Source organism: Barbatula barbatula (assembly GCF_947034865.1).
Source record: "Barbatula barbatula genome assembly, chromosome: 3".
NCBI lineage: Eukaryota > Metazoa > Chordata > Actinopteri > Cypriniformes > Nemacheilidae > Barbatula > Barbatula barbatula.
The window spans coordinates 12,316,680-12,333,620 of record NC_136764.1 but is presented as its reverse complement, the minus strand read 5'-3'; the positions used below and the strand labels follow the sequence as shown (position 1 = coordinate 12,333,620).

General features: G+C 39.4%; 1 protein-coding gene across 1 annotated transcript; it reads left to right on the top strand.

The window, feature by feature from the left end:
- Positions 1–2,847: 2,847 nt before the first annotated feature.
- Positions 2,848–16,751, top strand: wnt3a (wingless-type MMTV integration site family, member 3A; the record flags this gene model as incomplete). Its single annotated transcript, XM_079453738.1, has 4 exons — positions 2,848–2,921; positions 8,941–9,182; positions 15,920–16,185; positions 16,272–16,751. 4 exons carry the CDS (start codon positions 2,848–2,850, stop codon positions 16,749–16,751), a joined length of 1,062 nt encoding a protein of 353 aa, XP_079309864.1.
- Between the last annotated feature and the right edge of the window lie 190 nt (positions 16,752–16,941).

Sequence of the window (16,941 nt, the reverse complement as noted above, 5' to 3'; positions counted from 1 at the left end):
TTAAGCTTGAAGCTTGAGTGTTGAATAAAAGTGTCCATAGTGGAGGTAGCTCTCAGGTAGGCCTGTTTCTCTGTTAATATTCGCCTTACACCATGTTACATTGTGGTTTAACATTAACTCAGGTAATGTGCTGAAGTATGTTTCGGTAGCTAAATAGCAAAGAATTCCTGTTTAACTGCAGCTTATGTAAATGACCCAAATGTCAAGAAAAGGGGAAGTTTAAGAGAAACTTTGTCAGCATCATCTGCTAGTCACGCTGGATAACGAGGAAAAAGTGTGAAGGTTCATTGAGTTCTTACACACCTGGGGGCAACATTAATCATATTGCATTCTCATGGATGGAATAATACTGTTGACAATCTCCCCGTGTACCAAAACCCGTGGCTAAATAGCATCTCACCCTCTTCAAGCTCTGTTAACTGGACTCTGAAGCAGAACATCAATATTTTTTTCAATGACATTGTTCATGTCATTTGAGGATGTTTGGAGTGCTTCTTGTCTATGATGTCACGATTACAACGAGTGGAAAAAATGCCTGGGCTCACACCTCTACTTTCTCTTCTCCAGCTAAATAAAAACCCCGGAATCAAACCCTTATACTGTGCACAGATGTTATTTTCATCTGGCACAACACCTCCCGTCAACCCATTATAAATAGCCTTTCTGCAGTTGAATCGAGTATGTTTTAAGTATGACAAAAATACAGCTTGTCAAGGCGCATTCATAGTGTAGGCCCACAGTTGTATGAAACGCAGCTTTCAGTTAAACTGTAATCGGTTTTCTCAACATAAAGAATCTAAGAGGAAATTTACTTATATGGCACTGAAAGGGTGAATTATACCTAGCTGTATTTAAATAAACTGTTTAAAATAAATCGCTTTCTTCATTCAAGAAATTCCCACATCAAGTCAAACACGTTTGGTTTGTGGTGATGTTTGTCTGTGGTAATGTTGGCTTGCCACTAGAGGGCAGCACTAAATAGTTGCAAGTCAAGTCGCTGCTAACGAGAAATGAACAGCTCAAAGCTTTCTAGCTTTCTAGCTTTGAGCCTATAGACCCGTTCACTGAATAACTAGCAGGCCTGTAGAACGTTTTTGTTTTTCATTTTTGTCTAATTATCTCGAAATTGTCTGGACCTTTTGGGAGCTGTGGAGCAGCTGTCACTTGGTTAATTTATCGATATTTTAAATAAAATGACATTTTAAAAATGCACTAGCAAGTCTGCTTGTATAAAGTGAGATTGTGTTTGCCGTACTTTGCTCAGAGCCACTAGATGGCGAAATACGCAACGAAAATGTGTTATTTTCAAACACTGACTCTTGTATACAGTTATTCTTTAGAGAGAAAATAAATGCATTAGCGAGCGAGCGAGATAATTAATGCAAATATTATTCATCAAGCAATATTATAGCTTTATCTGTTCATAAATTATAACATACAATTATGTATGATGATACGTAGTAACTGTAGATTAAGATTTATTGTGCAAATGTAACAAATATGCATATATTAAACAATGTCATGGTGGAGTTTGACGCCGCATTTCTGTCAATTCAAGTTTATGGCCTTTTTTAAAATACATGTATGGATTGTATTTGCTTCGTTATTTTACGAAAAGTATGCCGTCTTAACATGTTCAGTTTTATGTAATGTTTGGTCAGTAATTATTTATTAGTTAATAGTCGGAAAGAATTCTCCGATATGATCTCAAGTTAGCCATTGAATATTAGATCTTTATTATGCAACTACATAAAATACTCTCTAAGTGTATTACTCGACTTAATAACCTCTGCTTGTCTCTGTGAAGCACCTGTTCCACAACCCGCTTCTGATCAGGTGTTTGTCGAAGATCAATGAATATCAATGCACAGGCTGAATACACTTTCAATCGGAAACACAGCACGTGCTTTGATGGAATTTACTCTGAAACTGGCAGAAATGTTGCAACAGTTTTTCATTGGGAATTTTGACTTAAACGCAGAACAGTTATATATTATTTCTTCTTATTGTTAGTTTTCTTCTTATTCACATTAGTATTATTCATAGAAAAACACGATTAAATTTTTCATGATCTTTGCATGGGGCGAATTTAAATGTGAATTATTTGTGCTTTGATAATAAGTAGATCTACATTATTGCAGTGAATATTACCATTTTAAATATATATATATATATGTATATGTTTTTATTTTGTTTTAAGATTAAAAAAATATTTGGACATTTATGTTTAGCTAATAGTAGTAAACGTAACATGATAAACGAAACGCGTTTTAAATGTTTCTAATGTTTATTTGCTTTTTTTGTTTAATTCTACGTGTTAAACAAAGTGCCTATTAAGCCAGCGAAACGAGAATTAGTAAAGAAAAACTAACACAAGGCAAGCAAGCAATTCACACGTTTTCATTTTTGCATATGAGGGGCTTCAAACCGGGGGGTGAAATCCGGACAGGTTGTTATAGCTACCCAATCCACAGGGGTCCCCCCCACCCAGCCTCAAACAACCTTATATATATAACACACACAACCCTTGCATGTCCCAAATAACTATTAAAACAGTGTCTTGAGCATTGCCGTTCAGCCTGACTGACTGACTGACTGGGTGACTGTATCATCAGAATTTCCCCCGTGGCAAAAGCCTCTGATTGGGTCCGAATGCAAAGGTGCTCTGAACTTTAATATTTGCCTCATGAACGCGCACAGGAGACGGCAGTAGGATTATCGGAGAGTAATATCGCTCATCATCACTTTGTTTTTTCTCATTGACAAACGCGGGCGAGTATGTGTGCGTGAGTGTATGTGTGTGTGTGCGTGCGAGTGTGTGTCTGTTTAAGCCAAACTTTTTTAAGGATGATATATCTTGGATATTTCCTGTTTCTTTTTTGTGGGCTCACGCGTGTCATGGCAAGTTACCCGATATGGTGGTAAGTTTTGTGTCTTTTTTAACCTTTCTCTGTGAAATATAACGTGTAAAGTAGGCTTGAAAACGAACATGAAAAGTTTGCGAACTTGAGGATTTTTTATGTCTATGACGTCAGCTGTCACTAATACCGGTAGGCTATTGATTATATTATCAGTGACGCGTTTGAGGATAAATTTGATTGTAATCATCAGGGTCATAACGCAGAACTTGACGTAAACATGCACCTGTTAATTCGTGTAGCCCCTTAATAATATATGATTAATCTTAACATTTTTAGAAACATGTTTTGTATAACACCTACGGCCAATTTATTTTAACATATTCTATAAATAGTGCTAAAACATTCAGATTCATTGTTAGTTTGTGGTACGGTTGAGCCTGTAATACGGATTTATCTTTAAAATAATTAATAAAACCATGATATATATATATATATATATATATATATATATATATATATTAACAATGTCATTTATCAGCCTGGTTCAAAAACGACTTTTATCTTAACTCGTTTAAAGTATTGCATAAAAATAGAAGAATAGGCCTACTTGTATAATGGTATTTTCATTCACATTACTATTAATTGTATTTTAAATAAAACAATTGTAAAATACAATATGCAACTTTAGTATAAAGAAATAACAAATGTATGTTAAATAGGTTGACCAATTATATTGTGATTTCAGACAAAGAAATGACTGGCGTATTACAAAGTGTATTTTATTACAATTAAAATATTAGGCTTTTCCAAGGTACAGTGCTGGTCTGAAAAACAATCAAGAAGTTCTCAGGCACTTCTTCACTAATTTCACTCACATACTTTAAAGATCATTGTTTCGGGGAGCCAAGACAATAAAGCAGAGTTTTCTCAGTGGTTGTAAAAGCTGTAATTGAGTAGGTCATTAGTCACAGTCCAGGCCACTCTTTTTTGTTAATTGTTGTCTGTCTGACCCTCTTGAGATTTCAAAAGCTGTGCTTTTCTTCTCCTTCACAAGGCCAGTTTAGTTGAAACTAAGAAGAGCATCCGGAAGTTTCTTTTGCCTGTTCTGGTATTGCCAACTCAGGTGTATGCGTGGCGAGCAGGACACAAATGCTAGAGAAAAGTGATTAAATAAAATTCCATTTAGCTTTTGATATTCATTTCCCATAGTATATGATTATGGTTTCCAGCTGGGATAATTTGTCTGGGTTGCAGCAGATAAATAAAGCGAGGCGCTAGAGCATATCATGGGGAACTGGCAAAATGTTTACTTTGAATACACATTCCATTGCTTTGGATTAAACCTGTATGTCAGATATGTGATATGAAACATTTATTGAAGATAAACAAATCATTTTGGATATTCCCAAAAGCCAGAAGTATTAGTTTCCCATTACAGAGATGACACGCGTCACAACATATTAACATCACAGGGCAATTTAACTCACAAGGGGTGGGCTGGGGTTCTCCGGCTGGGAGAGTTACGTGATAAGTGCACAGTCACCACAGCTCCAGCACAGCTGCGGGTTATCATAAGGGTGATAGAGGCCATGAAAAAGAAAGCCCTAAGAGCTGTTTTGCTGTAACAGAAACTATGAGTCAAATAGTATGTGTGTACATGATGTGACTGAACACATGCTTACCCACAATCTAATGTTGCATTATTCTTTGTGTAAGACCATAGTGGATAGATGTGATGGGCATTGGGCAGGTATAGAGTGCAGGTTCATGGCTTCCTGGATCTCCTCATGACATGGTGTTGCCTGGCTGCACCCTACAACCCCCTTCCCGCCCCAGCACTCCACCTTAAAAGATAAATACCTGGAGGTGAAAGCTTGCCACACATTCCTTCTCCCAAACACTTCTTTCTTGATGTCAAAGTCGGCTCTGTGGCCCCGGGGCCTACAAGTAAAGTGGTAATTCAGAGGCGCGCTTGCTTGGGCTTGCTTAAATATGCATTAAAACCTAGACTGGATACACTTCAGATGAGAAGTGAGCAAATATATATAGCTGAGACTTCTGAGCAAAGGGATTGTTCATTTTGGTCCTTTTGTCTTTTAATTACCCGGGTTTAAGAGATTTGAGGGAAGTAAAGACGGTACTGTTCTGCCAGGGTGGAGGGTGGATGTCAAATTGGCCATCCGTTTAGTTGGGATATCACAAAATATGACAACTTGGCACAGGAGTAGAGTTCAAAGATGAGGAATTACGTAAGTTCAACATGCCCGATGCAAATGAAAAACCTTCGATGTTATTACATGTCTGAGAAGCACTGTTCTATCCAACCTGATCGCATTTTAGTGATACTGTAACATCAGCGACAGTAGTGTGACTTTTGTTTGTTTTGATCCAACATGTTGGGTTCAACTTGTCAGATATCCGCTGTGTTGTTTTTGGAAGGCCTGGTTTCTCTTTTCTTATTAAATGATGAGCTCAATTTCATGAGCGGGCCAGACACACGCCCAAGACAGCTGAGCATGAGGACTGTCATTGAACCACCTGTTCACCTCACTCAGCGCTGGTGACGTCTCAAATTCATCAGCTTCTGGCAGAGCACAATACCAAAGTATGAGGTGGTGATTTTAGCCGTCAGCAGAGCCTATTAATTATCACTTTACTGTGACTGCAGTGTACCTGAGAGCTGTCCACGCTTGAAGAAAGTTTCACCCACAAACCGTTTGCCGACTATGAAAACAGTGAAACGGATAGTTTAACTCGTAAAATGTCATTGGATGAGCCAAAATGAAAGCTGTCACACGTGTAAACCACACAACTGAATACTACATCAATGAAAGTTATAATGATTAACTTTATAACACTTTATATTTTACCACCCTTTATATGGTTGTACCCATAAGAATGAAAAAAAATATTTAATTATTAATCATTTCAGATTGAATGAAACCTTGGCTTAAAGGGATAGTTCACCCAAACAGAAAAAAATTCTATCATCGTTTACTCCCCCTCCGAGTTGTTCCAAATCTTTATAAATGTCTTTGTTTCTGATGACAACAGAGGAAGATATTAAGAAAAATTATTGTAACCAAAGAGTTCTTGGCCCCCATTGACTACCATAGTAAGAAAAATTACAATGGTAAAGCACCCCAACTGTTGGCTTTCCAACATTTTTCAAAATATCTTATTTTGTATTCAACGGAACAAGAAAGAAATCTACAAGTCAATGGTGGCAAAGAACTGTTTGGTTACAAGCATTCTTACATTTACTGTGTGTTCATCAGAACAAATACATTTTTGACCGATTTGGAACAACTTAAAGTGAAGGAAATGAAAACCGAATTTCATTTTGGGGTAAACTGGACCTTTAAGTCACCTTTGTCTCACATATTTCTTCTGAAAAACACCCATAGGTCTAACAAATGTCTCCATTGGTTTCAGAAGAGATTTAAATAATTAATTTTTCCTGAGCCATTTAGGAGAAATATCTGAGACTAAGTTGATAAGTAAATGGAACACAACAGAGAACTCTTCTGAGCTATGAAATCGCAATTTATTTTATTTTTTATGTATTTATTTTTTGTAATTCTGGATGAATCATTTCATTGGATTCCCCCCCCCGATTCATGTGAAATCAGGATGTGTTTGAGTGTGTGTATTTGCACGCATTCAAGTGTGTGAGACAGACGGCGTGGGCGAGGGGGACGTAAACGTCCTGTTCCATTGGTTTGAGAGGCTACTCAGGCCCTGAGGCGAAAGACTGACAAAGGCTAAGAAAAGGTCAAATTGTAATAGGAGTTACTTAGTGAACAAATCCTCATAGTTTTGCTACACCCTGCTAGAGGGTTTGGAGCTCCTCTCGGGCCAGTATCATTCAAGTTCCCTCTTGTTGCTTTCTCTCTCACAGTCCTTAAAGTGAAATTCAGATTAGGTTCATCACAGAGAAAAATGTAAAGGGCTGACTCGTGGCTAAATTACGTCGGTCGAGATCAACTTTATGTGTGTGCTTCATAACATGTTGATGTCAGTTTAGACAAGAGCGCGGTCATACAACTGATATCAAAGTGTATGCAGCCAAGGATGTTTTTAGCTACCTAGAAAGTGACAAGTTTGCACTCGTTCTCACTGTTTGTAAATGAATATGTTCTCTTTCAATTGATATACCACATTGAAACCCAGTCAAATGATGATTGGCTTTCTCTAGGCCAACAAGATTGATCTGTGGCATCCTCCATTTCCTTTACAACCAGAGATCCATAGCTTTCATACCATAACAATGGCAGAGAGGAAGTGTGGTGGAATGTAGCAGGTAGAGGAGATCAGCTGATGAGGGAGTGTCATAGTCTTTGTTATTGAGAAGGCCCTTCAGGTCTAATCACTGGTCAGGGGTCAGCCAGAGGCCTGCATGTTGTGATTACTAATCAGTCCATAACACAGGTCAACACAACCGCTGCTAATTGAGACTGTTTACACCTTGATAGACACTTCTCTGCGAGCTGTAACGCAGCAATAACCTGAAAAAAAGCTTTATGAGATTTTATTTTATGCACAATCTTTACATAAGCATTTTTTGAAGATGAATTCCCATAGAATGTTTTCAAAGCAACAACATAAACATTACAGCGCACTTTTTGTGGTCCAAACGTACACATCTGCACAGAATATAATCCCTGTAGAATATTTCTGAAAACAAGCAAAATAAATAACAAGTAAATTACATTAGCTAGCAGTTACATTATGTCTAGCCAGTATTATTTCGGGTTACCAGTGAAAGAACCGTTACTTGGCTAAACTTAACTGCGACATTTAATACAAATAGTATACAAAACAATATGAATATGCAATAATTTAATATGAATATAAATTAAATAAAATATAAATTGTTGTATTTTTAGCCACTAGCCAGACCGATCAGAAAACAGATCGGAATTTCGGAACATTTCTAGATTAATTGAAATCATCAGGTGTTCAAATAAATCTCTTGTTAGTGCCCAATCAAAAGTTACAGAATATGAAAAAGCTAAAGTCTGGTGTTAAATTCACATAGTTATGTTTGCAGTCTTTATTTGTTAGCCAGAATGTTTTCTTTTAATTCATTCAAGTTTACCAATATAGTCATATAGAATATAAGCAGCTGATAAAAAATGTGCTTATAGTTATCCGAATGCTAACATTGGTGACATAACAGTCTGAAAAACAGTAGTGCCAACTTGCTACCGACAGTTTACAAACTTTCCACAACTTACCAACAGAAACTCCAAATTATAAGTGAGGAGCGTGTCGACACACGCAACATCTAAACCTTGTGTCATCAAAGCACAGCCGAGTTCAAACCAACGTTAGCCAAGCATCCTCTGATGCTCAGCCAGACCGGCACACTGTGTCATTACGTGAAGCCACAGACCTATTTCACTTTTGGACAGTTTAAGGATGTCGGTGGCCTTTAATGACAAGGTAGCTGTCCCGCACCGTGAACCCTTGATCTGTGCACTGCTCCGTCTCACCTGGGTCTTTCATGTTTGTTTACCACTTAGCAACATGTGTTATGACTTTATCTGAGCTCCTCCCACAAGGCAAAAGATCTTCAATGCCTACGACAGGTTCTGACAACAAACAAAAGCACAGCAGTCCTTACTGGTGTGTACAGGTTTTGATTTGGTGTGGTACAACTGTTGGATTGATCTCTTTATTTTGGGACCTTGAGTCAATCTGATGAGGAGTTTACATGGTACACTTTGATCCTATAATTGTTCAAATTATACCATTGTGGCTGTTTCGGTAATCACTTCAGATGAACCAGCTGCTTTAATACTCTCCGTATGAACATTTAGTCAAGGGAAATCTATTTTGAGCTCATCTGAAATGTACATTTTTAATTTACATATTTAAATGGTCATTCAGCACAACACTTTTATCCAAAGCTACTTACAAAATGTGAAATGTATCTATTAAAAATGAATAGTTCATTTGAAAAGATTTGTTGGTTATAGATAAGTATATTGACTAACACATTGTTTACAGGACAGTAAACTGAAAATAAATAATGTGCATCTATCTTCCCTCACCTCCATGTTTTTCACGGCAGGTCTCTAGCAGTGGGCCACCAGTATTCCTCACTGGCTTCCCAGCCCATCCTCTGCAGCTCCATCCCTGGCCTGGTCCCCAAACAGCTCCGCTTCTGCCGCAACTACGTGGAAATAATGCCCAGTGTGGCGGAGGGGGTGAAAATCGGCATCCAGGAGTGCCAGCACCAGTTCCGTGGTCGCAGATGGAACTGCACTACTATCAATGATAACCTGGCCATCTTCGGACCAGTGCTGGACAAAGGTAGGACTTCTTGTACAGTGAGAGACTAAATGGGAATGAACAGGAATTCGTAATAGAGAGAACGGAGAGTAGAGCATTCAGAACAGAAAATGTCACTGGTGTGTACCATAATCTATTATATTCAGGAAATTACAATAGTGATCAACCAGTTAGTTTTTTGTGTTGAAACTAATGTGGATGTTTATTGGCCATTCACTACTTGGTGATATTATTATGTATGGCTCTGATCCTGGATGCTGATTCAACATTCCAGCCGTGCTAAAATACATGAAATACCTGTTCATCCAGCTACTGTGTATAATTTTTGTCATCATTTATTCACTCTCATGTTGTTCAAAACCTGTATATGACTCGTTCCTCTGTGGAACCTAAAAGAAGATATTTTAAGAAATGTCTCAGTGGTTTGGTGTCCATACAATGAAAGGCAACGGGGGCCGGTGTTGTTTGGTTACTAACCTTCTTCAAATATATTCTTTTGAGTACTGTAGAAGAAAGGAAGTCATACAGGTTTGGAATGACACGAGGAAGAGTAAATGATGACAGAATGGAAATTTTGAGTGAACGTGACTTTAAATGTGACTGATTTTCTAATATAACTATTTAAAATACACATTTATAGATCAAATATTTAACAAATATTCTTATGGGTATTATAATCGATCCCATTTTTGGAAGTAAAAAAGCAGGAGACGTGCCTTTTCTGCCTGCACTTTGACGAGGAGTGAACACTACTTCACTCCAGTGCATCTTTGTATTCAGTGGCAGTGTAACCTTACGGTTTCTTAATGACAACAAAACTCCCTGTTTGCTGAGATTACGCTGTTGTTCAGCGCACGTTATTTATTCGCTGTTCTCAAATCCCGCTCTCAATGGGCATTAGTCAGGAGCACTGGACTATGACAGTTCGTGCTCATGTAGCGAATGCGCGCGTGCAAAGTGGGTGGGGCGCGTTTTGTTTGTTTCCAGCAAAGGGAATCCCCACATTTCTCAATGTTTGTGACTGAAAAGCTAATGCATCTCACAGCAGAAACCCACCGACGTCCCTTTAAGGCATTTAAGGAATATCTCTCTATGTGCACAGCAGACATACTTCACACACTCGAACGGATTACTTTGCCCACTGGTGTGTTTATATAAGGTGAAGTTATGAATGTGTTGTTTTCGTCTGTAATCAGCTTGGATTCTTGTCTAAAGTACAAGTCGGTACATAAGACAGCAGAGTTTAGGGTGATGTTGATTTAAACAGCATTCTGAATAAAAACACGGCTTAATTTGACTGTAGTAGATTGCTTCAGTATAGACGTCTTGAGTTTGCTTAAGCAAGCATCAGTTTGACTGTTTGACAATCGATTAACTCTAAAATTTAACTTCATCACATACTTCATGTACTACATGAATGGGTCAAATAAGTATGCCTTGTTTGGATTGCTTTGATACCATTTAAATTGAAGTCATGTTAATTAGTAAATCCTATGGACAAACATTTTTATGGACCAGAATATGGTAAATATTATGGGGGTACTTTACACAATAGGCAACTTCCTTAAATCCGCCTAGCAACGTAGCAATTGTGTGAAAAAGGATCACCTTGATATAGTATTTTTCAATTAGATTTGACCTTTATTAATTATAAAGTCTCTGGTGATACAAGCCCTGCTGGAAAATCCAGATAGAACCAGATCCGTAGCTAGGTTTATCACTGGCACAGGCTGGTCCACGATCTAAGTGGATGCTGGTGGGGACTAAAAGGAATGAGAGTTGGTGAGAGTTGTTAGATAACCTTGGAAAAGCAACAAAACAGCTCTTATTAAAAAAAAACAATTGACCACCTTAAACTAGTATGATATTTTTAAATTGGGAGTAGTATGCCAGTATGTAGGCTGTTCTAAAATACGACTTTTTAGTAATTAGCTACTTTTCCAACCATTAGCTTTTAAAAGTGTGATTCATAGTGAATTGGCTATATTATATAATATATAATTATGTAGTGCAAAAGTTACAAACATCACTGCATGGCCATTTTGAACTTTTTTTTAATACGAAAGTGGGGGAAAAAATTATTAGTATTGTACTACAAAATGTTGACACACTAATTTAATACAATTTTAAACATTGCATAGTTATAATGTTATCTTTTTATTGCTAAATGTTTGGTGTGGTAATGCTTTCCACAAGACGGGGAAAAGGGTGTAGGATTCAAATTTTTTGTGTAAACTTCCAAAAACATTGGGTTTAATATTGACCCTCATTGCTTTCCTGCCAAAATTATTATTATTTTATTATAGTAAAAAATAGAAATGATATCAAATGATATCATTAGTTATATAACATATTTAGAAGACTCATAAACTGTATTAAAATCTTTAATCTGTTGAACACAAAAGAAGATATTCTGAAGAATTAGTGTGAAAGTAAACAGTTCTGTGGCACAACTAACTACCATAGAAGTTTTGCCCCCCACTAGGGAAGTTAATAGTGCCTAGGCATGTGCCGAATACCGGTTCCAAGGTATACCGAGGTTTAAAAGTTTAAAAACCACGAAATTGTTTGTGATACCATTTCTAAGGTATGAGCTGTGTTTACAGAAAAATAAATAACTCAATCATGTAATTAATATATATGACAAAAAGAATGCTTTTGAAAGAATATAGTAATTTTAAGGCTTTATTTTTACCTGACACACCTGTTATATGTTGGTTCAAAATGTAATGTATTGTTTCCAGTTGAAAAGTAGTTTTTTGTACACACAGACATTTGGAAAAAACACTTTTTAGTGTTGTAATAGCAAAACTGCCATACCGTGAAACCGTGGTATTTTTATTAGGGTTATTAAACCGTTATATAAAACTCATACCGGCCCATGCAGACCGGTTCGTTTACAAACATTCTTCCAAATAACATTCTTCGTGTTCAGCAGAATAACAAAATGAACATAGGTTTGGAACTTGACGGTAAGTAAATGATCACATGCTTTTTATTTTTGGGTGAACTGTCCCTTTAAGTACCTTTGAATGTAAATGGATGCTTTTTGTAGGTAGCATGTACCGTAGGAAGCTACTTTTTCAAAAGGGTGTTTGTGTTAGTTCCCTCAGAGATGCTAAAAATCTGATCCACCTTCAAAATGTATTATTTATAAAAATTGTAAACATGCAGAAAGGTTTCTGTGAGAGATTGGTTCAGAAGTCTGTCTAGGCATAAGGGGTAAAATATACAGTTTGTACAGTATAAAACTCATAATGTCTATGGAAAGACGCAGTGTTGTATAAAAACAGAGCTTGTGACAGTCGTAGACTTAAGTGTACTTCAACACTGATTAGTCTGGTGTAACCGTGCTATAAAGAATGTCATCAGATACTACCTATTGCTCCGGTTTGTTCTGGTTTTAAGTAGATATGTTTTTAAAAAGCTTTTGGCTTTGTGTTGCTGCTTTTATTCCAGTGTCATATTGTAAAAATGCACCATCAGAGCTGTTGTATCAGTTCAGTTCCCCCACAGTGTCCGGGCTTTGTAACCACATCAGGAAGGATAGGAGGCTGAGGAGAAATGAGGGGTCATGCTACGAGGGGCCGGAGACCGCCAAGGGTGGAGTGAATACCGATAGCCAGCTACGGCGGGAGGCGGTGCGAGTCGAGCCAATTGCTTTTAATAAACTCTCGAGCAATTGTTACATTGATGGAGAGGGCTTGAGCCCAAGCGGGCCACTGATTATGGGAGGACTCGTCAGTTCTTCTCCATTGTAGTGTAAATAGCCCCTCTATATCCCCTGCAGTTCCCCTCCTCCAGTCTAAATTGAAGGGGAGATTGGTCAGGACAGGGGTGATGGGGGGTTTCAACCAGGTCAGTCTTCGGGGTCCAGGGGTGGCTTTAGTAAATCATTTTGATTGGATTAAAGCTTCTGAAGCTCTTAATAATGTGAGAGGTCAAAGCGGGCAGATTAAGTGCTTTGTCGGAGGCGGTTTAAGGGCCGCGTCGAAGCTCAGAAGCTTTTCATATAGCACCTCTCACTTTCACTCCTTTGTGAGCGACGCCGTCACTTTTGAGGAGCCGGTGTCGGTGTCTGCCGTGCAGACGGATGCATGTCGGTTTCCTCTTCTGCTTTGTGCTGGACTGAATGGAACGGCAGACTTTAGTAGCTCTTCAGTGGCTTGTTAATGACAATCAAACAGCGTAGATCTCCTCCAGCTCTGTCAGCAGATCTGGATGATGCAACCACACTTATAAATGACACACTTAACATTTCAAGATCTTTGTTTTTTAAATGATGCCTATTGCTTTGTCATACGTGTGTGGTGTGTATGTGGTAGACCGCCTCCAGTATCGCATTGTTTTGCGAAGGCAAACTGCCTCCACATTCTATTTCACAGGGCCGCCTCAGGGTACATCTGCGTCAGTACTCATTAATTTACATTAACCAAAGTGTCAAAACACAGCCTGGTGGAATCCGCTCGCGATGAAAGGAGAGTCGGCACAGGTGTTCGCTAAACACACCTTTAGCGGATAACGTTGCTGGTCGCATGCGAGCTGTAATAGGACACCAGAATTAACTTGTTCCTACTGTCACTCATGCTTTTTGTTGGTATTTGAATCAGACGATTAAACTGAAAAGCAGCGACTTACGTCTTGACAGATGAGACTTAAGTAACTTCTGGTCTAGTGACGGATGTTTATCACATTGTTGTTATGGAAATGGAAAGCACTTTATAAGAATGGGCCTGTCAGGGATTTATTCATGGGAACATTTATTGTGGATATATTTAGATAAATAAATAAAACATAGCCTTTCCTCGCAATTTCCTCAGACGTTTAACAAGCAATAAAATTACATTTTGGTGTCAATAAAAGCTATCCTCTCTGTTCATTGGCATTCCTCAGGGGCAGCAACCGCATTCGCCAGCGCCACAAAATGAGGTAAAGGAATCCCATGACTCTTACCGCTAACACCCTCATCTAAACCAACTTTGCATGAGGTCAGGCTACCCGGGTTACGACCTCTGCCCTCAGGAGGAGAAACTGTTACAATTTAGGATGTACCGAGAGCTCCGTGCCTTTCATCAAATGCATGTTTAACTGTGCCGGGGGAGGTCTGCTCATCGGTATATCATTAACTCTGGCCAGGAAAAAAGAATGGGGCGTGTCCAACAGAGTTGATGGTGGGACCTTAGCCCCGCCTCCTGCTGAGCCCAACTCACCACACAATATCTGGGCGACCATAAGATTAACCCAGAGAGAAAGCTCCTTTCACAATTCACACGCCCTTTAGATTGTTTTATTAAACCATTTCAATGGGGATTTCCCCGTCTGCCGACAAGTGGGGTCCAGCCAATGCATAGTTCTCTGTTGCTATGACTTAACTTTGTCCCCACTAATCACTGGCAAGGGCAAATTTCATATAAAATATCGGCGGCCTTTTGTGCAAGTAATGCACCGTGACAGTGGCAGCACAATGGGGGATTCAGGGTCCCAGCAGGTAACAGGGACCACTTGCCATGTGAGGGTCCGGCAAAGTTAGCCAGAAGGTGGGCAGCGGGGGGCAACCATTGTCACAAATGATCCGTCTGATCAAGCTTCACCTGTCTTGCTTTCTCACAGGTAAAAAGACCCCCTACCACTACAAAGCCTCCGTATATGTCTTTCATAAATTTTCTGTCATTTTTAGCCATTCATGCTCTGGATATTATTCTCTTCCGCTACTCTCCGTCCTGCTTCTTTATTCTTCTGACTAGACCGCCGGTTCATTGTCGGCCTTCGTTGACTTTATTGGCTTCCTGATCATAAAACATGGGCCACTCACAGTGGGTTTTAAATTGTAATTGAATGGCCCATTCAAACCAGACAATTCATACCTTAAACCACCACGCGATTGAGTTCACGGGTAGAAAACAGAAGTTTGACCCAGACAAAGCAAAGACCAGCTATTGTTCCAATGACCAAAACCAAATTAATTTTTATGGTTGTTTTGGAAATTGTTAAAACAAAGAGGCATTATAGCTGATGTTTAAAAGGCGCTTTTAGGCACCAAATCTCTTTGTCATATGAATTGGCATTGTGGCGGCCAATTTTGCAACATCATTATCCCCACCTTGATTTTTCTAACCAGTTGAAACGTGCAACAAAGGAAGACTTGATTCATATTGTCTCCGCAGCAGTTTCCTCTCTCCTCCAAGTGCAAGACAGCACAAGACCACAGAGTATTTATCAAAATGTACCGACCTCATTTGTTGCCTGTTGAATGTGCTTCTAAGTTCACACTTGGCCCTCGGGAGCACGGATCGCCACAAAATCCCCGGTTAGACAGAAAGTTGGAACATCTGAGGTTACAATCAACTGATATGTGTATTATTCATTTTTTAAATGCGTTCTAGTAGCACGTTGGGTCTTGCAAAGACCATTCGACAGAGAGTCTTAGCCATGAATAATATAGGTCTGTTTTCCCACCTCAGAGTTGCTTAATTGAGTCTTTTCTAATTATAGACCTGTCATCCTTGTACTTATCTCTTATCTGGAAGGATATGCCTGGTCTTCCCTGACTCATGCCTCAGTAATGCCACATCATATTCACAATGAGACCTGGGTGAACTGCCTTTATCTACAAAGTCAACCCTGTACTTTTTAATATGTTAATCTGTATGATGATGTACTCGTACAAAAGGACAAAATGAAATATTAATGTCAATATCAATGTTATATTGTTATATTAAATTCTCAATTTTATAACACGATCATCTGTTTTTTCACAGCTACTAGAGAATCAGCATTTGTCCATGCAATTGCCTCAGCGGGAGTGGCGTTCGCTGTCACGCGTGCCTGCGCCGAGGGCTCAGCCACCATCTGTGGCTGTGACACACGGAGAAAAGGACCGCCGGGCGAGGGCTGGAAGTGGGGCGGCTGCAGTGAGGACGTGGAGTTTGGAAGCATGGTGTCACGTGAGTTCGCAGATGCTCGTGAGAACCGGCCAGACGCCCGCTCCGCTATGAACCGCCACAACAACGAAGCTGGACGAGGGGTGAGCTTGTTTTCTTTGTAACTACAGTTATAATTTATGTGCCATTTATGCTAACATTAATATTCTGTTTTTCATTTTCCCCTCAGTCAATCACTGACCACATGTACCTGAAATGTAAGTGTCACGGCCTCTCAGGCAGCTGTGAGGTGAAAACCTGCTGGTGGTCACAACCTGACTTTCGTGTGATAGGTGACTACATGAAGGACAAGTACGACAGTGCATCGGAAATGGTGGTGGAGAAACATCGAGAGTCAAGAGGCTGGGTCGAGACCTTACGACCAAAGTACACCTTTTTTAAGCCCCCGACCGAAACTGATCTTGTTTACTACGAAAGCTCACCCAACTTCTGCGAACCCAATCCGGAGACTGGCTCATTTGGTACCCGCGATCGCGCCTGCAACCTGACGTCACACGGTATCGACGGATGCGACCTACTGTGCTGTGGTCGAGGCCACAACACCCGAACTGAGAAGCGCAAGGAGAAATGTCACTGCATTTTCCACTGGTGCTGCTACGTCAGCTGCCAGGAGTGTACACGAATTTATGACGTCCACACCTGCAAGTAAGTTTCTGCGGACACCCATACCAAAACGAAACCGGACGTTTGGGGATGTGAACACCCGAGAGCCTTGAAAAGAGTTTGTGGTTTTCAAAAGAAGAAACCCTCAGAAATGAGATGTGGACAGTGAAGTGATCCTAGAAAGTTATTTTCAGACAAAAAGAACCCCATAACGGCTCGGTCCTCAACGTGACCAT